The sequence below is a fragment of the Centropristis striata genome, chromosome 17, assembly GCF_030273125.1.
Source record: "Centropristis striata isolate RG_2023a ecotype Rhode Island chromosome 17, C.striata_1.0, whole genome shotgun sequence".
NCBI classification, from domain to species: domain Eukaryota; kingdom Metazoa; phylum Chordata; class Actinopteri; order Perciformes; family Serranidae; genus Centropristis; species Centropristis striata.
This window is the reverse complement of record NC_081533.1, coordinates 18315035-18339735: the sequence shown is the minus strand read 5'-3', so window position 1 is coordinate 18339735 and position 24701 is coordinate 18315035. Positions and strand designations below refer to the sequence as shown.

At 41.0% G+C, this 24701-nt stretch overlaps 1 protein-coding gene across 4 annotated transcripts in view; it reads left to right on the top strand.

Annotated features, from left to right (window-relative positions):
* The window catches only part of rgs12a (regulator of G protein signaling 12a), a 38545-nt gene that overhangs the window by 248 nt on the left and 13596 nt on the right, over nucleotides 1-24701 (top strand). For 2 of the 4 annotated variants that reach the window (XM_059354872.1, XM_059354871.1), the window contains exons 2-4: nucleotides 871-2740; nucleotides 5500-5592; nucleotides 24115-24136. In XM_059354872.1, the coding sequence (XP_059210855.1) occupies nucleotides 953-2740; nucleotides 5500-5592; nucleotides 24115-24136 (1903 nt within the window). In that variant the 5' untranslated portion in view covers nucleotides 871-952. Of the gene's footprint in view, nucleotides 1-870; nucleotides 2741-5499; nucleotides 5593-9808; nucleotides 10085-24114; nucleotides 24137-24701 lie in introns of those variants that run through there. The other 2 variants (XM_059354873.1, XM_059354874.1) reach the window with 2 other exon arrangements.

Here is a 24701-nt window from a genome sequence, read left to right as displayed (position 1 = left end):
TAGCGTAACGTTGGTTTAAGCTAACTTTTTTCTCTCGATACAAAATAAAGAAACCACGCGGCTTCGTCAGGTGTTTCCTGTGTTTAAAGTGTTTAACTTCGGTGGTGAGTGGAGTATTGGAACATTTAAAAACAGTGGTTGACCGAAACCGAGGGGTCTGGTTGTCATTTAGTGTTGTTGGTGAGTAGGGAGCCAGCTGGCACTGTGTTTGGGGGAGTGGGTGGAGGGGTGGACACCCTGCAAGCTGTGTGGGAGCATAAAAGCTTTCCGTGTCTTATATCTGACAGATAATTGTTTAAATAAGATTGATGTTAGTTTTTATTTTATTTAGTAATAGTAACTAAGAGCTTAAGAAACATCCCCCCTTTTTTGATTGCTGAAGCGTGTATTGTAGAGCATTTGTATTTCTGTGTTTAAGAAATGTTCTGAACCAAAATATTTAGTTATCAATTATAAAATAATAACGTAATTATTATACTGAGTGATGTAGATCTAATCGATTAGGAAACAAATTATGTTTTATTAATTGTTTAAGTTACTTTTTGATCAAAAAAAGACCAACATTTTTTTTGTAAACAGCCTCTCAAAATATGTCCTGCTTCTTTTAGTCTCAGATAACTGAGATACATTTTTAGGGGTTTCAGACCAAACTCTGACTGACAAACTGACAAGGAATTTGAAAGATAAATAAGTGAAAATGAAAAAAAGTGTTCAGTATTGTGCTGCACCATGTCTCTTTTGAGAGTTGAATTATTCTGCAGTTCTGCGTGAGAACTCTGTTCTTATATTTTGTATAATTTCAAGTATGGCAAACAAACTTCTCAAATTTTGTTTCTTCCTGTTTTTGTTTCCCACCTTGTGTAACTTTAGGATGACAACAACACAATAGTGTTGGCAACCTGCAAGTGTTTCAGTTCCCAGACACTGGATCTCACAGCACCCTACAACAAAGATGAGGATACAAGGACAGCCTGAGGGCGCAAGGAGGCGTCTGGATTTAAATGCAGTCGGTGAGCTGAGGGGTGTGGAGGTCATCCGTGGTCGGGCAGGGTATGGCTTTACTATTACGGGACAGAAGCCATGTTTGTTGAGTGGCATCCTGGAGGGAAGCCCTGCTGACCTGGTTGGACTCAGACAGGGGGATCACATCATGGCAATCAATGGAACTGACGTGTCCACTGCTTTGCATGAGACTGTGGTGCAGTTGATTGGCAGCTGCAAGGGACCCTTGCAATTGGTGGTGGTGCATGCTGCAAGCCGAATCATGGGGAACCCCATTCTTAATGATGCGAAATTTGGGATTGGCCAGAAAAATGGTATTTTTCAAAAGGCAGGTGTTCTCCGGACTATCTCATATGATCCAAGCAATTCCTCCTTTAACTCAAGTCATGCTATGAGCACCAAACAGAGGCCGGTGTCAGAGCCTGATATGTCCCAGTGGTCACAACAGTGGAACTGTTTAGCCGAGCAGCCAAAGGAGGAAACCTCCAGAGTGGGGGACACAGACTCCGTGTTTACAGACACAGAAGAAGCTAATTCAGACTGGGGTATGTTGAACATGACTTTGGTGGTGGGCTACCTGAGCTCCACAGAGCTGATTTTAAACCCTACAGAATCAGAGGAGGACTGTTTGAGAGCCATTAGGGAGCGAATACGACAGTTAGGAACAGAGCAGAATACCCATACTCTGGTGATGATGAAGATCATGTTTGACTGCATCCGACTTTGTGACGACGCAGGAGCTGTTTTGGCAGCCTTTCCTGCCGAGAACCTGGTTTTAGGCGCCGTGTGTGCTGAAGACCCACGTTTTTTATGCCTGGTCACTACAGCACATATAATCAATGGCCGTGTACCTGAGGATGGTCCTCTGCGGGCTTCCTGCCATGTTTTCTTCATTGACCCTGAACTTGGAAACCATGAGGACCATGTAGGCATTGCTGGACGCTTTGGCTTCGGCTGCACTCCAGATCCAGATGCATTGTGCTGCCTTGAATTCCCTCAGACTCCCTCAGATGTTCTTCACTTTGTCACAGTCCTGTACAGTGACATGGGAGAGGCTGTGGAGAGGCTTCGAGTCAAACTGGACATTGAGGCTCAGCAGCAAGCAAAGGAGAACGGCAGCACAGGCAAACAAGGCAGCGCCAGCAGCAATGGGGACAGTGGAATTGGAAATGCGTCACCCCCTGAGGAGAGAGCGGACAGGGATTTCCCTTCTGCAATCCGAAACCACCCTGGAGCCCACCTCCCCAGCTGTCCATGGGATTATCCCCTGGCTGAAGACCTCACCCCAATTAAGCTTTCCAAGAATGGCCAAAACCTGAATCCAGAGAACAGTGCCAGCACACATTCCCTTTCAGAGTCACTACCTGGCCCTGACTCTCTTCATAGCTTTTATGGAGGTCCCCCACCCAGGCTGGAGTTCCAGTTTAAGCCCCCACCACCTCCTCTGCCTTTGGGTAAAAAAGCAAACTTCCTTGGAGACCCTCTCAGAAACAGCCAAAGGTGGTTCTCGAAGCCAAAGTGGGCTAAAGTCCTAAGCAGTGATCCTGAGCTTCAGGTGACCAACAACTGGTCCTCCAGCGTTAGCCTGAGCAGCGGCACCACTAACCTGCCTCCGCCTATGAGCCAGATCCCATCAGATAGGTACTGCTCAGCACAGGTCACGATGCTTCCTCCCAGAGAGGAATGGACCAAAAGGTTTCTTGAACAGAGAGATAAACAACGCAAAGATTGCAAAAATGTAAGTAAGAAACTTTTTTTGCATTTTAAAATACATTCTGCAGCAGAATTTCTCTCTGAGTAGTAGATGTTACCTTTACAATGTTATTGAGGAGTGTTTATCAGGCCACACAGGTCATCTGTGGTAAATACACGTCGTCCACAGCTTACTAAGCCTCCTGGGACCCTGCGTCCTCATATGTGGACATTTCATTTTAGGTTTTCTGGACCTTCTACTTAATTCTGCTTGTCCTCAGTATTACACACTCAATACATCAATCAGTGTAAAAATCAGATGGCAGCATCTTGGTGAAGTCAATCAACAGCTTATCCCCAGAAAAAAAGTGGACCAGGTACAAAATCTGATCAGATTTTATGGTTAAAACTTGTTTATTTGTGCCTAATGATGTTTGTTTGATATTCTGTGCAAATTTGACTATTTTAAGCAACAGCAACAAGCTACAACACTGCTAATCAGTAAATACTCATTTGAAAAGGAATAGACTTTTACTATCGTTCTTTAAATAAGAGGGTGTAAATGTAATGAAATAAACAGTTTTATACACTGGCGAATTAATTGTGTTATACAGTAAAATTAACCCATATTTATTTTTTCAAAAACTACTTCCTGTTCAAAGACAATGCTTAGTTTTTGTACTTATCAGATCCTACTGATCCAAAATATCTAGGAGAAACTAACAACACATACCAAACAAAAGCTTGGGTCTCAGGAGGTTAGAGCAAGGCTGTGTATCAGGGCTGGACACAACGATATAGATAATTTCATTTTTCAATAATGATAAATATCACAATATACCACAGTTTGTTTGTTGTTTGTTCACTCCAGCTTTGCTGCCACATGCAAGGATCAGAACCTTGAGTGTTCAAATTACGTAAAAAAATCTGTTTAGTGAATGACGCTGACAAAAAGTTAACGTGGATCCAAGCAGTTAAAAATATTCAAGATAGACATTTTTGCATCATTTTGATGATATATATTGTCATATCATGCTATGTCATATTACCACTGAATATTTGTAGTAGTTGACCAGTGTGCTTAAGCAATGATTTTTGTGTTTTAATTTACCTCTAGAAGCCTGCAGTGACAAAAACATATTGAATAATACATCAGAAGAACTAAGGCAAAGACTGAAGAAGTCTGACAAGATAAACATGATTCTGTGCAGCAGAAATGTGTTTTATCTGTTTCCTGTCCTCTTAATCATCTTGTGGCCAAATGTTTGGGTCTTAATTCTGGTATTAATTATTGTTTTAGTAACATTAAATTCTCAGTCATGGCTATTTTTTAACTGCTTGCTGCAACTACAATGTGGGGTACCAGCCTAGAAAACAGCAGCAGATCCTCGTCCACTTCATGCTGCACCTTTTAATATGTGAAAAAATATAAATGTCTACATTAAAGTTTTGATTATATCTGAAAACATTCTCCCATAGCTACTTACCTTTCCTTAAAACTTCATTACTAGATTCGATAATGTTTGATTTTAAATACCACAAAGTATTTTTGTGCTCACATGTACCGTACTCTATCCTAGCAGATCATTTCTTAGCCATGTGTGAATGAGAAATCCTTACACACAGTGACATTAAATAGTTCCATTGTAAGCAAAGTCTCACTAAGACATCTGTTTCTGTACTTCATTCATGTTTAACGCAGCGACACAGGAAGTATTAAATGGTCACACAGAGTTGAGTTTCCAGACACTGAGGGGGTGTTAGTAAGCCTGACTTTGGCGGCACCTAAAGCGAAATACAATACCCGTTTTTCAACGGTCAATTGGTGCTGAGTGTGAATTGAACTCATAAAGCACCTGTTTTAAGTCAATGATGTCATTGACATAAACCTGCAGAGAGGGAAACAGATTTTTTTTTATTGTTGCTGTCCTCTCTGCCCACAAGATGGCCCTGTGTATCCATGTAGTCCCGGAAATGAGCCTCCCTCAGGAAATCATGATGTGTATTATCTCTGAATTGATTCATTCCGCTCAGCCATGGGGATGAATGCAGTTAGCTGGCATGCATGCATGTTTTTTGTAAATACCGGCTAAAATGCAGGGTTTCAAGGTCATGTCCATGTCAGCCAAAAACTTTTTAGACTTCCATTTCTAGTATTAAAGGTGTTTTTGACCTTATTTAAGCAAAGTGTTTGCTGTGTTTATGAATCGGGAAGCTGATTGTGTCCCTGTCCCCAGCCTGCATTAGATCAGAAAGGAGACAATCTTGCACAGGAAGCTAGGCAAATTACAGGGTAGAGCCCATTTCATGCAGTGGTAATTATGTGCAATTCTTAAAACTCTGGGTGAAACATTAGACAGAACCTTTCCAATCATAGTAATAGGGTTGGCTGCTGAAATGGCTTTATCTTTTTTATAAGAAAAGAAAGAAAACCACAGGGGTTCTGTCTGATCTTAAATTGATGCTTCTGTCTCTGGACCTTTGAAACAAGGTAGTAGCTCAGGTTAACTTTATGTCACTAGTCTGCATGTTGTCAGAGAAGTCTTGATCCCCATAATATGTAAATGAAGAAGCTTTAGCAGGGAAATCTGTCAAATCTGACATATCTGGCCATCTACTCCAACTCGCTTAGCACAAAATCACCTGGTAATTTTTTGTGTCATTTTCTCTTACACTTAAAAAGTCTTAACTTTGGTCAAAAATTGCACAAAAACACTTTCAATTATTTCAGAGTAATTCACATAGTGGTATGTTCAAGGGCATTGCTGTCTTAACTATTGGTGTTTTTATCATTTCATGTCATAGGGCTCCAGGTTTTGGGGTATGGGTGTTGCCCGTGCCTCTAAACGCCGTTCTGCCAAACGTATTAGCCTGGCACGATCGCTGGATGACCTTGAGGTAGGTGCCTAGTTTTTATTCTTTTTCATGGGTTTTTCTGAAGGTTTAATTTCAATTATTTATAGGATTTAATTAAATTGTCATGATATGGTTGTCATGATACCAGAATTGTTTAATTTTAAGTTTTTTAACGAAAAAAAACCAATACTCGATACCTCTTTAGACACCATGGCAAAAAGAAAAAAAGGATATTTTTTCTTTTCTTGTCTTGTCTACAGGTCCAGTACCAGTTGATTTACTCTACTGCATTTTGCCATTGTTTGTTATTATCAACAGTGAAAAATCATCAGTGGTTTTTAGTGGTCTAGCACACTAATGTGTACATTCAGCTGAACCATCCCCCTGCTCCACTTCCAGCTCTTTTCTAACCTTTCATTTCCGTTGCCTTGAACTCTGCGTTCGCTGCTACACTTGTGGCACGGGGTTGCTCACAAAGTGGTCTTTGTGCGGGCCAGAGGCGTGGTCCTGTTTGTTTGGCCTCGCTAATGAGCACTGCTGCACCACTGAATATCGTGCTCACATTTTCTCATATTAATGTTGCAGAGGAGCTCTCTGCATGCATGCATTACTCATGCACACTGATTCATATTCACCAAAACACACGCACACTGATTCCACATCTCGTAATTGCTCTGAAAGCACACAAACAGACACAAAAACAAACCAAGAAGTGGCATACTCTATTGTATATCAACGCATTAGTCACAGTCCGACTCGCACACAGACACACCCGCAGACCACACATTGTACTCAAAGAGGCAAACCAGAGTGCTCCTCAGGATTGTCCTAACACACGAAACAGTACCGTTGTTGAAAAGCTCCAGATTCTAGGCAGGTCTGCCCAAGATCTATAGCCACAGGATTAAAGATGGCTATAAAAGGTTACGACAGCTGCATAGCACAACTTTTATGCTTTCTTTCAGGGTTGGTTTACGTAATAGTTCTCCCCCCTTACCCTTACTGTATGTTCAAATTGGAAGAAACTTGTTTGTGTTACTTTGACTGGGCTGTTTCTGGGCAGGGTGTCTTTTTAAACAAGTTGTAAATCATGTATTTTTGTTTTGTTTCTGTGCTCCAAGTCAGCTAATGTGCAAAGATCCCCTCACTATGTTTTTTGTTGGCTTGGTGATGTTTTTCATTATGTTTAGTTGCTATGGTTATGGCTTCCTAACAGTTGCAAATTGGGTTGCATTTATCAAAAGTATAATTGCTTCACAATCATCTCTAACAACTGGCGAAAAGCTTGAAATCAGTTTTTTTACTTCACACTTATTATTCTGAACTATTTTTCATGTAACAAAGTAACCATGACTGGACCAAAAGCTGGATGCTTTCACACCTGTGATACTGTGTTGGGTTCTCTTTCTTACACATTGAGCTTGCTTTGCTACATAATGTTTTCTACCTGGACTTCCACACCTACTCTGTTATGACAGACAGACCTAGGCTTGTCCATTATGCTGCTCTAACTGTCAGATATGTCAAAAACACTTTAAACAGTTAAAGTAAGCTGAGCTTGGTTTGGAATTTATGTATTCTGGAAAATAGAATGTGGTTGTCCGCATAATGACAGTTTGTGTTTGATAAAACTTGAGTTGCGATGCTGGAATAATATTGTTTTGAGAGTAATTTCTTTTATTTTTATGCAACTTGCTTTTATAACGCATTTTGCTAATTTAGATCTGCTTCAGCCTTGTGATTAATGCTTCTTGGCGCAGGTATATCATGCGTTTTGATGACCAACCCAAGAATGTTTCATTGCCTGTTGCAAGAGAAACACCCGTTTTTAAAGCACTAGTAGTAAATTAATTTCCATTCAAACAGTTTCTGCTGTATTCACTGCTGTGCAAACAGAGGTCTGCTGTTTGTTTTGCCTTGGGCTGTATTGACTGCAGTTGTTGAAGGAGTGAAGACTAGTTGACGTTCAATTTCCTCATAAGAAAAACATTTTGATAAGGATTGCTTCAGTTTGGTTTTTAAAGAAATATAACCTCTGTCTGTACAGATTGGGATATATTACCATTGGAAAATAAACCTGCTTTTTAGTAGACCCTGTGCAATTGTCTTAGCCTGTATAAAAGAAGTGGACTGTTATGAAGCCCAATTTACAAAATGAACATCAGAATTGAGGAAAAGATTGAGACTATAAACTCACTAGGAAAATGTTTACTCATTACGGTAATTAATTAAGTGAGAAGTAAGGCCATTTTCTCATTTACTTCTGTGCAATTCGACTTCTTTTTACCACTGGAGTCGCCCCCTGCTGGCAGTTAAATACAATTGCAAGTTTAAGGCACTGGCAGCATTTTTTTAGACCTTTTGAGCCCTTTTCAGACTGTTTCCCCAAAAGTCCTGATACATTGCTGTAAAGAGTTGTGTCTGCTTCTAGCCTGAGGACATCCATACTGACTCAGCGACGGCGTAATATTGGTGTCCATTCACATTGCAGTCCAGAATCGCTAAATGACGTGGGAAGAGTAGTGGCGTGTAACAGAGCAGCAGCTCCAAACAGCAGTCTGAAACAGGCTATGGAAGCTACTTCCACTTTTTTTTAATAGTCTATAATAACTATTTACTGGCAAGACCTTTTCTCTTTATTAAACACACACTGATATTTCACAGATTAGCTAATATCCGGGTACAATATCACTCTACTTCCTACAAGATCACATCAAAGAAATTAAGAAGATCACTTCTCATGGGTATTCAGACCACATCTAATCAAGAACAGTCATTTACTCCATGCAGTGTTAAGGCATTGTAAGCCTATACATTTCAGGTAATAACACCACAGGGAGTGTTTTATGGTTGTCAAAGGCAATTAGATCCCCACCTAGCATTTGCCCCTGGGGTCTTTTTTCAAGGGCTGAGCTTCACTCTGGGTTCATGGTCAGAGATCTGATGGTACACTTCTAAAAGCCCCTGCCACAGCGAACCGAAGCCCATCCAATGCAATTACCAACTGTACTTAAAAGACTTGCATATAAAGCAAAAGTCGGTGGTTATACTTCAGATTTGGAGAATTTCTGTACACCAGGCAGGAGAGACAGATTAGAAAGTGAAGCCTGAGAAGTTATTTTCAGATTATAAATGATCAAACTGTGAGATTTATGAACTAGACAAAGCTGTTGACCTTAAATGACTAGTTGCTTCTATATATTCAGTGAGAGTAGTGCGACTTGAGGCGTCGAAGTGTTTGGTTTCACTTGTATATTGTTGTGAAGGATGTTCAGAGAGACTGTTCTCATGGCAAGTTCAGCAAAAATACGTGATAAGCTCTGAATCGGTGCATGCATCTGGACTCACAAGGACATCGTGAGACTGTTTTGGAGTTCACCATCAGTGCTCAGGGCAGACCCCTGTGGATAACCCCTGTATGTGGCCTCACTGCATGTTGTGGACGAGCCCAGAACAATTTGGGCGCATGTGGCCATGTTGCTTTTTCCATGGTCGGCGGTGTGCGTCACAGTGGCTAGCACAGGAATGAGCAAACGCTTGTTATTTTTGTTGTCATTACAAAGACTCTGACACGTAGCTGTTGCAACCCAGAGTAAGAACAGCATATATGTCATCCCTTTTAATGTGCTTCGATTTGTCACTTTCTGGTTCAGGAGAGGGGGGAACTGCTGTACAATTCTGTTTGCGCTGATTGGTTTTCCTTGCATCTCGTGGTGAAGAGTGTTTTCATGCACGCATTTGTCGTCAGATCCCCTTCTGTTTGGGCATGTCAAAGAATGTGCTGCTCATTTCCACACAGCTTGTCAGAACCCTACTGCAAATGCCCCCACGTCGCACCGCACTACTCCACCACTATGAGCCTATTCCTCACTCATCACAAACTCCTTGTTTCCAGCTCCAAACAGATGCTTTGCACTCGCGACACTCTGCAGACAACAGTGTGTTCAACTTTGCAGAGGTGACACCATTAGTAGGCTGCTGTGCCGGTGTTCACGCTGTCTTCCGAGGTGTTGCGTGTGAAAACATCTGTTAATGAGAGTTAGTTAAAGCACATTGTTTTATTCAGGTGCCTGCTGGGAAATAGGTTCTTTTGCTCCATGAGTGTGAAGTTTCTCCTCTCCTTTTAGGTGTGGAGACATTAGAAGCTCTTGTTTTCACGTCTGCGGGTAATAGATCTGTCTTGTGGGCGTAGCAGAAACCAAAGGAAGGCATGAAGACACACAGAGGGAGAGAGGAGGAATTTACAGCAAAGAGAGAGAGAGGGAGCGGGAGAGGGAGGGAGAGAGAGGAACCGGCAGCAGAGGAAGAGAGAGGGAGCTTTTGAACTCCCAGTAGCTGTCAGGATTTTCGGCTCTCCTGCACGCTCTCTCCTCCCCCGTTGAGCTCTGTCTCTCTGCATTGCAAACACAGACTCGCACACGCACGGCGGAGCTCCAGCGGATGGACTGGTTTACACACAGCAGGCGTGTGGAGCAGCGCTGAGGACACACAGCACACAGCGCCATACATGGAGCAAACTTTGACTCTCAACTCTGTAAGTCTTGTCACGAAATCCCAAAGTCTTCATTATTTTCTTCACTTCTTCTCTTCTGTTTGGCGGTGCCATCCTCATCTTCCCTGCAACCGTTACTTCTCCGTCTTTGGGGTCTTTGTAGCTCCTGTTGTAGCCTTTGAGCGGCATACAGTGGTTAGCTTGTGTGGTCTGTCAGAGGAATGTTTTGACCAGTGCCAGCTGAACTCTCATGTGCTGTATGACACACACTGCGCTGCTCTATACAGCAAAATGTGGTCTAGCATCTATATCAGGATGCATGCTGACTTTAAATTAGACGTTACACTAAAAGGGGTTTGTGAAGTGACCTGAGATTATTCTTGTAAACTCCACATCAAGGGTCGCTTATGGGCCTTTGAATGAAGTGTGCTCTGTTGCGCTCACCCTTTTTGCACCACTTGGTGACATTGGGAGAAGTTAGATTTAGTGTGAGGGAAACAGAGATCAGAGGTTATTGTTGTCAGATAGAATTAAACGCTCAGTGAACGTTCTCTCGCGTTGTATTTCGAGGCGATCATGTAATTGCCGCAGTTTAGTTTGAACTTGAAATGGTTGCCTGTGGTTTTGCCTTGCCCCATCGCCTTTGTGCAGACATGTCCCCGCTCTGATTCACCAGCCCTCTTTTATCTAAAAAAAACATCTTTTTTTTCCTGCTGCTGCATGACTACTGGATTATCTTTGTTGCTCATACTGTATGTTTTAAAGAAACAGCCATACATTATATCCAAGCAATCAACCCATATTCCCTTACAGGTTGAGTCATGAATATTATTATAACAGCTGCTAAAATTAGATGCCATGCTTTATTATCCAAATTCTTGCCTCTATTTTAGATGTGGGTGTAATGATTTGAGAAGATGAGCAGGAATAGTGTGTTCCTGGGGATTAGCTGTCGAGGCAGGAGAACACGACGCACTTTTATCTGGCTGACATCACGTGGCCAGCTCTGGAGAGTGGGTGGACAGTTGCGCTCACGAAATGTGTCCTTAGGCTAGCATTATAGGATGCAAAGACTAAACAGCCTGACATTTTCTAAATGTCTCCACTATGATTCCTTCTCTTCCTCTCTTCTACCACAAGGCGTTTTATTGCAATCACACAGACTTCTCTCTCCAAACCCACCGACTGGAAAAACAGTATATTAACACAACAAAACTTGAGTAGAAGTTATTTAACTGTCCAGCTGCTCGGAGTATGAATATGCAACAGCCAATAACCAGATGACCAGATGTGGCTGTGGTTGCTGAGTTTGCTGTTTGACCAAACTGTGACCACGGAAAATACCCGCTGCCTCGCCATCTCTGGACAGAGACGCACTGCAGCTCCGCTCTTGGCTGCTGTAACACCAACGCTATGACATCATCTATCGACATTCAGGATTATGATGTGTTTTTTTTAGCTAACCACACAGCTTTTCATCATCCTATGTTGATTGGCCATCGGAAAGAGTGTCTGAACCAGGATGTGTATATGGATGTGATACACAACTCCTGGAGGTGATTCATTCCCCACACACTATTTACCTTCCTCTCTCATACTATTATTAAATTTCTCTGCTTCACTGAAAGAGAATCGACTGCCAAGGGTGTGGAGGTTGCTCAACAAGGAATGGCTTTAGAAGTGCCAGAGTCTTGTATCACCTCCCTGGTAACAGTTTAGACATGTCTGGGATACATTGGGCTGCTCGTCATGCTCAACACTTTACCTCACACCTGTAGCCCAGACAACATCAGGGCACATTTGTTTCACGTCATTGAGACATTGAGCAAGATGACTAGTCCTACTTGAACTGGTGAGGATTGCGGGGAGGCCCGGAAAGTGAATGTTGGTATCTTATTGACCTTGTGTTGGTGCAAGATGCTGCAGAACCAGGCCAAAGCCTTGTCTACTTCACACTGTGGAAGTCATAAACATGGATTGTTGGGGCGGCCAAGTTACTGTCCATGTGATATTGTGAGGGATTGGCTTGGCACTCTACTTTGGCAGTCTAAACACTAACTTTCCCTCGTGAACTATTTCTATAACATCTTTTTCCTGTGGTCAACATCAAGAAATAGGATCTATCTGTTTATATAGCTTGGTTATTGCATGACCTCACTGCTTTAGGTTGAGTAACATGCTACACGTTGTTCGTGTTTTGACCTTCACTGTGTGTCATGGCATTTCTAAAGGCAATAAATAAAAAGGTTGCAATGAAATGCAAATTACGCAATGCTAAATTAATGTCATATTGAAATATATGCTTATGAAAAGCAGTGCAGTTAGTACACAAATAAGTGTCTTTGAGGAAAGGTGAAGATATGCATGTGTCGACCATGGGTCACAAGTCTCAAATGACACCTGTCTGAGTTTTTACCCCAACTGTGGGCATCACCATGAACTATGCCACATACCCATAGAGACAATATACCATTCCATAGCCTGGAGGGATCAACTTAACTTTCCTTCCCTTCTTTCCCAGTCTAACTCAACCAGCTCAGGTTCCCTGAATGACCAAAAGGATTAACAGTTGGGCGTAAGGTCAGTAGGACATACACAGGAAGTAAACAATTATGGCAGTTACTGGTCATTGCCAACATACAGCCTTGCTGATATTCATTCATATCACAGCCTTATCATCACACAACAACTGTACCCAAGCACCAAGACTTTTCACAACACTGTACACTCAGCTTTCGTGTAAGTTACTTTGGCGTAAAACCTCACAGAGTTAATTACAAGTGTCGGGTTTCAGGTTGGAAAGTCCATTTCTGGTGTTTTTTATGGAAGAGAAAGAGAGCAGTAATAGGGTGTGGTGGTATCTTATGTGGTTTACCCACCTCAAGCCCTCCAGGCTCACGAGAGCGCAGCCCTTTCTCTATGATAATAAATCGAGATGGGAGGGGTCGTGGTTCTCATTTCCCTCTCTGAAGTTATTCTATTTTTGTTTAGCCGTGCCTTGTAAATCAAATGTATTTTATTTGTTACTGGTTTTGTATTCAGTATTTCTTTCAGCCTTGAATTCTTTTCTGTTACACCGCAAAGAGAGTCAACATAATGTTCTTCCTGCATGCTTTTCACAGTTCAGCAAGTGAGTCTGGTGCCATGAGCTATACAAGTTCAGGCAGAGTTAACATTGGTTAAGATCAGAATTTACATTGTCGTCACAAGTTGAGAAAGACAAATTCTGATATCGGTTAATGCACTACGTTCCCGACCCTGCTAGAAGTAGGGCATCAGAGGGAAAAGGTAAACACCTCTATCCAGAGGAATGCTAGTACTCCCTGTCTGCTTTTTTTTTTACCAGCAACAAGTGGTGAACACAAACACACACACCGACAGCACTGCACAAATCATAGTAATGCCACTTTAATCCAGACTGGAGCAGAGCTGTACCCATCTGCTGTGGCTAACCAGTTAGAGTGAACAGGCAGTAGATTACTGCCGATCAGAGGGATTAAGAGATGAAACGCATTGTGGCGATGGCCTCTGTTTGCATGCAAATCACTCATGTCTTTAAAGACACTGAGAGCAACCTATTTGTTAGCTGAGGGGATTACACTTAAAAGACGCCTCGGCACAAGTCTGGACTCTCGGCTCAGGCCCCAGGGACAGATTTGTATCCACCCAACACCATTGTAATATTTGATTGTCGATCTTTCTTCATTTAATAGAAAATCCCCATTTTATTAGATTAGTTTTAAGATTACACTCTTCAGAGATCAACATAATTGAATCACAAAGTGTTGGCTTCCCACTCAAGTCCTGGAATATAGTCTGATCTGCTTACATAAATAACGTAATGATTTTACATCTGAATTTATACACTGTGGAAAAAATCTGAGCCTTAAATTATTAATCTTTTCTTATAAATAACTGAATATTCAGTAGTGTACAATGGTGGTTGGGTCAGATAATGACCTTCATTTCTTTGCACCTCTGTATCTTTTGTCTGTTTATTTGTAAAATCTAAAAAAAAAAGATTAGAAAAAGCAGATTTGGCTTTTTTTTAGCTAACTAATGGCATCAGTTTTGATTTCCAAAGGGCATTTTCAACAGGTGTCAACCACAATATCTCTGAATATACCTACGAGCAGTGAGAGCACATAGCACTGAGTGACACAAGCAACATTGTGTGGTGCTTGGAAAAATGTTGAATGAAATTTCTCAGAAAAACAGCTAAACAGCAACACTTAAATGTGTTTCTGAAAAGATTTCAGGCAGAAAATAGGCAACGCAGTAACAGAAGCCCCTTTTCAGACGGGCAACAGGGTAATATTGGTGTCCATTCACACTGCAGTCCGGCATCGCAGAACCAAGTGGGAGGAGCCTGTATCGGTGTGTAACAAAGCAGCAGCAGTGCTGCACAGTAGCACAGTACAGTATGCATGTGCTGTGGCAGTATGTGTACAGTAAGCAACATCAGTTTGTTTAGAATAAGTGGCGACACTTTGTGTACAGTAAGTTACAATTTCAATTGTTTGCCAAGGCTTGGCGAACTGGAAATCTACCTGAATGGGGTAGTGGCCACTTCTGCTAGAGCAAATAAAACATGTGCTCGACAGATTTGACTGTTTTCCATGCTGTTGGTGAGTTAAATGTGACTTCCAAATCTAAATTTGGATTTTGGCCTTTAGACAAATCTTTTTGTCTGTAATGTTTTGAACTAGAACAGCATTTAGAGAGCTTAGCTCTCTGCCACTGGTGCACTTACATGGTCCTCGAATGGTCCCCAAAAGATGCTCTCTTGACCTTTGCATGTTCATGAGCTTTAAGTTGTTATATGGAAGCTACATGGACACTAAAAAGAAGATGTGTTGTATTTTATTGCTCAGAGCTTTTATGCAACACGTTGATAGATAGCTGTTTCCAGTGTTACAAGTGAACTTGACAGTGAAGGGGAAATAGGTCAGATGAGCCTTGAAATGTGAGCCAGTAGTTCTTCTAATCCTGCTGACAAACAAACAAACCGAGCTGAAAACATGACCTCCTTGGCAGAGGTTATGCCGCCATTAGATAACAAAAAATGTCCAAATCACACAGTCCCAGTACAAATTTAAATCAAATTAAGTTATTCAAATTGTATCACTAAATTAGATCATACGTCAAGCTGAATTAAACTGCTGGCATCGTTTTTGAGACTCTCATGACAAAAAAAATAGAATTTCATAATGGAGCATGACCGTAAGTTGCATAATAAGATATGTTATGAAAATATGTGTCTGAAGGGGATGTAGAGTTTCACAACCCTTGATCTATGCACATAATGCAGATAGGAAATCTAAGGGGACTCTAATTGTCTTCATGTTGTTTACCATTCCTGCCCCCCCTAGCATCACATAAGCATACTGACCTCATCAGATCCTTGCTAATGTGATAGAGTGTCTGGCAAATGTGTTGTGACAAACACGATTTCCCACAGTAAAATCACTAGATCCTCCTTAACCTCCTAAAATTAAACACCCGCTTGTCTGTCGACACTATCTTCACTCTGATATTGTCAGAGGAGTTTCATAATTCTCTAAACCAGTCTCTCTCCCCAACACTTCTTGCTCGGTTGGGAGAGAAATGTCTCTTCCATCTTATCAGTCGCCGCGCCCTCGTTCCTTTCTCCCTCAAAAGGAAGTTGCCGCCATGCGAGGCTCAGTCTTGATGTTATTGTCGGGGAATAGTTTGTCGTCTGCCACAGATAGCAGACCTAGATTGTTTTCTATCTTCGCTAAAGATTGCCTGGTGAAGAACTTGACATGCAATTAGTTAGGTCTTGTGACAAGCAGCACTCGTTGTCGCTGTCTCGAAAAGTTTCACAAATTGATTAAATCGAGTAGACCCTCGGAGCTCACATGAAACCTATTTCTTCTGTGGCAGCACACTCAGACACTGAAGAAAAATGTGTCTCCTGGAGGCATTTTGGTTTGAAGAGTTCCAACATGTTATGTGCTTATAGATGTACTCACCTGTGAACACTCTGCCTCAGGGAGGTCAAAGGGCAAAAGTAGGCCTGAAGGACTGAAGTAGACTGCTCTGTGTCCTGTGATTTTGTGACCACAGTTATGGATGACTCATCTTAGCACCAAGAATAGCTTCTAATTACTGCATGACTGATTTAATCTGCACAAGAACGCATGCACATTCTGTCTTTCTTTGTTGCAGTTCGAGCATATAGTAATTATTAGAATAGTACAGCGTTATAAATGAATTTACCAGGAAATAATACAATATGTGCACTGATGAGCATCACCTGCTTTGGACTGCTAATTGAAATTTAGGAAGAGAAAACAAGATGTTCCACCAGAGATTAATTACTTTATTTTATATATCTGAGATGTTCCTGGAACTGTATCAACAATGTTCCTAATGCATTTTTCCAGCTGTGAGTAGCTCATCTATTTCTTTTGTGCTTCGCATTGTGGGTCATTCGTGTCTATGAAAGGCATAATAAAAAATCAAATTGATTTTTGCCACTTTATCTGTGTGAAGCAGTATGTATTCAAAATTCAGTTTGAAGGAGTGTGTAAAATTGAACTAGAACACAGCTTCTTTCTCTTCCATTAGGCATCAATATGCATCAAATTAAATGCTCATCAAATCATCTAAGTCCACGTTGTGACAAAATTTAGCACTGCGTGAAAACAGTTCCTTATTCATTTAATTAAAATCACCTAATTTCAGATTTTCCAAGCTAGAGTTGGCCAATTTTCCCAATTGTCTAATGATGTGCAACCATAGACTGTATATAAATAATGGACGTCACCCATTGGTTTGTGGCCCGTTGGAAGCCTCGAGTTCAGCGTTACACTCGTCGCCATTTGCGTCGCCATCTTGTTTCCGATATGCGGAGCAGACCATATCTGGACTGTGGAGGAGGAGAGGGATCTGATCACTGACTACAGCCTCTCTACACCTCAACCTGACTGAGAGAAGCTGCTGCTAATTCATGTTAGCATTAATTGGAGCATTAACTGGGATGTTAGTTTTGGCTAGCAATAAAACAAAAACAAAATGTATCTTTCTTACCTCAGAAAACTGAGCAGCGACTCCTTGGAGTGTCTGTTAGTCCAACCAAACACTGAACAAGACATTTTTACTGAACAAAATGTTCAAATAAACTGTCATTAAGTGGAAATACAGTGAAAGGGTCAAAGTTATGAGACCAAACCGCTAAATGTCCTTTTTTATATCGATATAACATTATAACTTTATTGACACGTTGCCGTGGATACGCATTGTTCTGCTTCTCTCCTGATGACAGTTCTCCTTATTAGTGACCTGTCAATCAAAGGTAGCCACACCCCAAATCATACGATTCTTTATCTTCTATTTTCTTCTAAATTGGGCCATTATTAAAACTATTAACATCAAATTGTCTTGAAAAATATTTTTTTTTACCAAAGGCCAAAGTATTGTCCTAAAATAATTCTGAGTTAATAAATCAAGTGAGAAGTTTTCTCATTTTGCATTAAAATTAAATTCTTCCATTGAAAGTTTTTGCACCCAAACTTAGCACCCCCTGCTGGAATTTTTGGTAGAATGCAGGCTTTAGGCCCTTCCTGGTTTGCCTCCCTGCTCAGACCCAGAGGTTGCCGCCTGTGTGCAACTAGCTGGCCATACTGCTGACCTACTGATGATATGTGTCTCTGAGGCTCTTCCACTCCCTGCAGCATATCTTCTTTGGCAAGAAACACGTAAACATAAACTGTTGTGCTCACTTAGTCCAATGAAAGTGCTGAATTCATTCATAGTAAAGTAGAAGTAATAGAATACATTTTCCTGGAGGAAATTACTTCTCTCTAAGCAGTCTTTCGTCCGTTTTTCCTTCATTTTGGATTTAAAAAATGCCATATCGACAGATGCATCACATTGCTGAAGGCTTTCCCCACACAGCACCCCACAAATTTCTTGTGTTTGTGTCTATTCACGTCTTGCATTGACTTTGTATGTGCAGTCAAAATAAATGCGTTCATTTTTGCAATTAATTTTGAATATGTAACATGTTATAAAGACAATTATTGCAAATTAATTCTTAAAAATCTTTGCAAGTCTTTATCGATATATCAATTCAATGTTTCAGTATCATCGATGCAAAGTAAAAATACTGATACATATAATTATCTTTAAGATACACCTTTATTTTGAAATGTCGACTTCCCAATTCTGCCATATATATTCTTGTTACTTAAAGGAAACAATTGTTTATATTTACATTTCTGGAAGAGCTCAGTAATAAAATGGTCAAATCATATTTACCGTAGTTGCTTTTTGTGAGTGAATATAAAGCGTTAAATGGGCAAATGATATCGTACTATGATATCAGCAAATATGGTATCATTGCCCAAAGCACAGATATAATATCTTACCATGAGGAAACTTGTGATCTACACCCCTACTACTCGTGTGATTTACACCCCTACCAGTACTGTATGTAATTATGCCACCCCAAAAAATGTTTCTTTGTCTGTGTGATCACACAAAAGCTCTACATTTCAACACTCACGCTCTCTTCACACACACAGTAATAACCCAGGGGTGCAGAGGTGGGAAAGCTTTCAGAATTTGAAAATCACTCTTAACTTCTCTCTTCTCAAGCTCTCACTTTTTGTGTGTATAACTGGGTGCAACAAAGGAAAGCTTTCGAGGAGAGGCTGTCCAGAAGTGTGGGTTGATATTTATCCAAATTTGTACAATTTTGTTCATTTGGACACATTGTACGACCTAGTCTTTTTCTGTCACTTCATCTCTTTTAATGTGTTAACCTACATGAACTCACACCCCTACTGAGGGGCTTAAGATGTCATCTGTTATTGCCTCTTGCAGCCATCAACTCAATGATGCACACATGACAAACATCCAATTTCCAAAGTGATAGACCATGTCAAAATCCAATTAAACAGGAGACATCTACCATGAAACCATGTTGTGAATAAACAAATTAATGAAAAATCTCATCCATTATTTACGGCAAAATTAAGTCCAAAGAATGCTCGCTCATGCGCCATGGGAAAACCTCCCAATGAGCCACCAGTTATATTTAAGAATAATAGTTGGTCCAAAGCATGCTGATGTAGAGATTTGCCAGAAAAGCGGAGGCACAGTGCTGCAGCGGAGACGACAAGGGATGCCAAAATAAAAAACAATTTTCTTCTGCCGGTACATGAGCTAAATTGCTAACAGAAAACACCAATTGACATGATTAACGTTGGAGTAAGAATGGTGCTCTGTGACAGCAGATAATGAAGCTCAGAGTTCAACTCATGGGCTACCAAACTTTTATTTTGATTCAACAAAATTCATCTGGCTTCAATTTAAACTGACTGGGTATTTCTTCCCTCTTTCAAGTGAAGAGAGTGCCCCAACTGGAAACAAAAGAGGGGGAAGGCCAGTGTGGTTTCTGACATGGCCAGTGTGTGTGTGTTTTAGTGAGGGGAATAAAGGGGGGGTTAATTCATCTGATTTCTTCATGCCACTGTGGCAGAGGCTGTATGTATTGTCGGGCGGGTTTCCATGGCAACAGCTGCGGAGTAAGGAAATCTTTCTTTCCTCCTTCTCACCCCCCTCCTCCTCTTCTTCTTTTCTCTTTCTGTCCAGTACCATGTCAGATTTCTGCCTCTCTCCCTCCCTCCCTCTCTTCCCCTCTCTTCGACTTGTACAGACATGGTTTGCAGAGTTTTGGGTGGGGAATGTTCAGGTATGCGTTTGCACACACACACACACACACATAATCTGTCTGTGTGCTGCTGGTGTAGCAGACTAGGGAACAATGAGTCTCAAAAAGAGACTTTCCTTCAAGAGGACTTGGAACTTCAATACTGTAAGTAAACTGTGGTTTGCCGAGCGAGCCTCTTCTTCCTCCTCTGTGTGAAGCGGGGAGACTCCTTTTGTTCAGTCAGCTGCTTTTCTCATTAATCTCCCTCTTTGTCGCTCGTCTCTCTCACACTCAGAACAGCTGTTTGAAGCGGCGGGGACTCGTGGTTGTTTGTTTGCGGGGTGCTAGAATCAGCCTTGACTTGTGTAAAAGTTTAGAAGCGGCTTTCTTATCTGACTGTGGGGAAGAGCTGAGCAGGTTACATCTCAACCCAGTTTTTTGAGGAAAGGAACATGCCTAAACAAGTCCAAAATATAAAAGAAATCCCTTTTAAAAGCTCAGAAATACTCTCATTGAGAGGTGTTAATGGACCACATTAACATTTGTGTAAATGTGGTTTATCCCCCAACCAGTTTAACTTTGGGGAAAGTTTGTTTTTGTCGTGGTGGCTCACTTCAGATCACACATAAATCTGTCTTGGTAAGATCATCTACGTTCCTTCAGCATGTGGCGTCTCAGGATGCCAGACTGTACGGCGTGGGGGCTGTACCACAGTAAAGCTGGGACAGCGTTTTCCAACTGGTGAGCCAAATCCTGCTCTGTTTGGAGCCAGGGTACTCTCTGTGACTTGAATTGTGATTTTGTCCATTTGGTTGATAGCAACATAACATGGACAGTTTTCAGAGGGATCCCAGCTTGGACATGGGATCTCTGAATTCAGCCTCATATGAAAAGGATCAAAGAGTGTCTGTAGCGGCACAGAGCCACCCAGGGTGGAGCAGCTCGTCACCAGAGGTGTCAACAGAGGAAGGGAGTGATGGTGGGCCTGGGTCATCACTTTGGCCAAGGAAGTAAATAACGAGTGGTGTGTGTGGTCTAACCCTGCAGCCTCATACATACAAACATAATACACCGCATCTGTAGCTTTGCTAGCCCTACATGTCGTTTTATTTGAGAGTACTTGATTAGTTGAGCTACAGATTATAAACCAACAACTTTTTGTGATAATGCATTTATCATTCAGCACATTTATAGAGCAAAACAGCCATGCTTCATCAGTGCTTTATGAGGTATGTATCAACTATTTTAATAATCAATAAATCTGTCAATTATTACTTTGATTGATCTAATATTAATCAGTTCAAAAATAAAACGGCTAAAAGCACAATTTACATATACCTCAATAGAAACCTTGTGGATTTACTTCATATTTTTATTTAAAAGGCAAGTACAATAAAACATTAAACATGAAATTAAATAAATTGGTGATGCAGCGATACATAATAAAGGGAAATATAACTGACATATATATTTGGTAAGATATTGCTCAGGAAATGGACATATATACCTTCTGTCTGATTTCTGTTAGTTTTGTGACGTATCAGTGTAGCTGCAGGTTGATAACTGAATGATAGCTTTACCTGTACAACCCTGCCCCCACCTTAGTACTTGGTACATATTGCCACAAAGTACATAACAAAGACCCCAATTACAGATGACTTATTGAAGCCCTTAAACTGAATGTTGACTTTTGGACCACTGGGCTGGACAAAACACTACAACGTGCATTTCATAGCTCAAACAATCTATTATTTGAAAAAAAGCCACCAATTAAAATAATCGCTAGTTTCCTTAATTTGAGAATACAAGTAGAATTTGAACAAAATCTAATAAAATATGTATTGCTGTCGCTCAGACTATAAGCAGGATTTTGCAACAGTCATGTAGACATTTCAGCCTGCTTACACAACTAATGACAGTTTGTCATCAGCATAGCTTTCCTCTGAACTAAGCTTTAGACTGCATGTGCATCATTGTGATTTATTGTAACTCCCACTAGTATCACATGTTGGTGAATAAGCGGAAGTTCCCCTTCCAATAGGTGGATATTCATTGTATTTGTCACATTAAAATCTCTCTAATTACAGATTCTACAGGTTTACTTCAAAATAATGGATAATGGTGAATATGCCAATTCAAAGCCAAACTCAGCCTGAGGCCCTTTTGTTGTTGAGAACCGAAGCTTACGTCACATTGTGTGATGTCTGTCTCGTTCTTTAAAATGAGCCACATCTATATATTTAAGGTTTGAGGTTTCGCTGTTTTTAGACCCAAAGGGACAGACAGATGGAGTGGGTGTTCTCTCTTTTCTCTCTCTTCTGTTTTAGCTTCATGTTGGTCCTCTTCCTACCCGCCCATGATTACTGTACACATGCAAGCCACCACAAAAGGGCTGGCTTCTGGGTGTTGACTATATGGGCTTGGACTCAGCAGCAGCAGAGTTGTAAAGAGGCTGTGACAGACAATTAGTGGTTTTGTGGTCAATGTCTGATAGAACTTTTACATGTGGTCACTCCCAAAATGGAACGAAGCGTCACGTCAGGGCACATGACCGCGGTTACATCCTTCAGACGGCCAGTGGCTTCAACAAAAAGAATGGGCTGGTCCGCAATATGGCTGAGCTCGCTCTATTGATTGAACTACTAATTAAATTACAAGCCTAATTAGAAAAATATATGCTCTGCCACTGGGTGTCTCTCAATCAAAACATTAACAAAAGACTGACTTTGATAATGTTGTGGAGTAGCGTGGGATCATGGGAGTTGTTGTCTTTATTGTTGCTGAATGAAAATCTGACAGATATAATGATCACAGACTAATGAATGCATCAAAGTTTTATTCACGTTATGTTTATTTATCAAAATGAATTAGCCGCGAGTAACGTTAGCTTACGCTTTGCTAGCTTGCTAACTTACTGTTCGATAAGTCAAGTAGTTGCTGTTACTAACTTTATGTGGGAAATTAAAGTGTGTTTTCCATGATAGAAACAATCGCACTAAAAGTAACTTTAAGCATGTTGAACGTTTTTACATAATAGCGTAACTTTACATATTAGCTTGGTGCCGCTTGCCATAGTAACACATCAAAGTAAGCTGGATCAATATTGGAATATCATATCAATAATTAGGTCTCTACTGGATTACTCTGTTCCAATTAGCAGCACTTAATGAAAAATGCTGCTATGTGGCAGAAAAGATGCTGCATTACTGTTACTGAGTTGATTTCTGTGACATTACCACCAGTTTAGCACACATGTAAGCACACAACTCATACAACATACGTCTAGTTGTTTTTAGACATTCTATTGTTTAAATCTTACATATTATATCTTTAAACCATATCCTTATTTGTGCTTCTCAGCAGGGTGCCCCATTTTTGTTATTTCTCATTGTTCTGTAGTGCTACAGCTTTACAGGAGACTATTATGCAATTCCACAAAAGTACAAACTGTATGTACTGCTCACACCAAGGCACCAGCCTGGCAATAGGAGCCTTGTTTAGACGTATTATCAGCCTTGGATATTCACACTTTGAAGTGGCAGCTCAGAAAGCACTCTTCTGGAAATAGTCTCCCCTTTTCAGATGAATACTCCAACGCACCGATTTTTCAAGTGTTCTTGGACCAAACCCTAAGATGCGCCTCTCATATCCTCCCCTGCATTTAAATATATTTGCGACAGCAGCTTCACAGTTTGGGCTTTAAATCTCTCTTTATTAGCCTGACCAAAATTATGCTAACAGGTTTTTAGAAAAGCCCAATGCAGAGGCAGTGATTTCAAATTGAAGCATTGCCAAGTAAATATTTGTTTATCCATGATAAGATCAGACGCGGTGGTGTTTTATTTAGCTTTATCCCTTGGTTATAATTACACCCAATTATGGAAAGTTGTCACTGTAAAATGTAAATGTCCACTAGGGGTGCTTGTGCTGGTTGTCTTTTATTCAGGGACATCAACACATGCATAAACCATTCATTCCTTGAATTAGCAAGTGAAAAGAGGACCATTATGGCCAGTGATGGCTTCCCAAGTATCTCTGCCTTGATGAGTTGTGATCTTTGCGACTGTAGTTAGCACACATTCCAGCCTGTGAGTGTGTGTGTGTGAGGATAATATAAAATGAAGGGTGGGTCCTGGTGTGGAGGTGTGAACAGCTGTGTGTGATGGAAGCCTGGGGTCCACCCACTTACAAATTAATGGCCTTGTGTAAAGACCCAAGATCCAACCCTTTTCCCAGCAGCGCATACACTCTCACTTACAGACCACAGAGACACACACCTCAGAGAACTAGTGGGATGCCTGAAGAGAAGTTGCTATCTTCAGTTTCTTGTCTCAGCACAGGAGGTCATGAGGGCAGCCTCTCACTCATGTCTCTCTTTGTTCTCTTTCAGTCTGCTGCTTCCTCAGATGGTGGTGAGTACAACTCCTTTATCACTACTTTTAAACACTATTGTGTAACAGAAATACAAAATCCAAACATGATCGATGGATATGAAATGTTGAAACTAACGGCAAATATTTGTGTGAAACTCCTAAATTAATTCACAAGATCTGAAGGCTTTTCCTAAATAATCCCTTTTTACTAACACATACAGTTTTTGCAGCACTTTGTCCAGCATTTCCAGTGTCTGCAATTTTGTTTCTCATTTTCTGCTCAACACTATCCTTTGTAGTTGCTCAATAAATGCTCTAATAAAAAGACTTAGTGAGGATGATGTATTCACTGTAGGCAGCATGCCTCATTAACAAAGGATGTTTTGGGTTACAGTCGGGGCTAGCGTGCATGCTGCCTGCTCCTCCCTTTCATAGCAGTTTTTAATAACATTTGCTAACAGGCTGACCGAGGCTGCGGTGAGGAGCACAGCTCCACTCCTTTCACTGTGGATGTGCATCAGACATGCACGGCTGTTTGCTTTCTAAAGCCATCTCATTAACTGAGCTGCACACAATGTGGTAAACACATCTCCCAAAGCCTCAG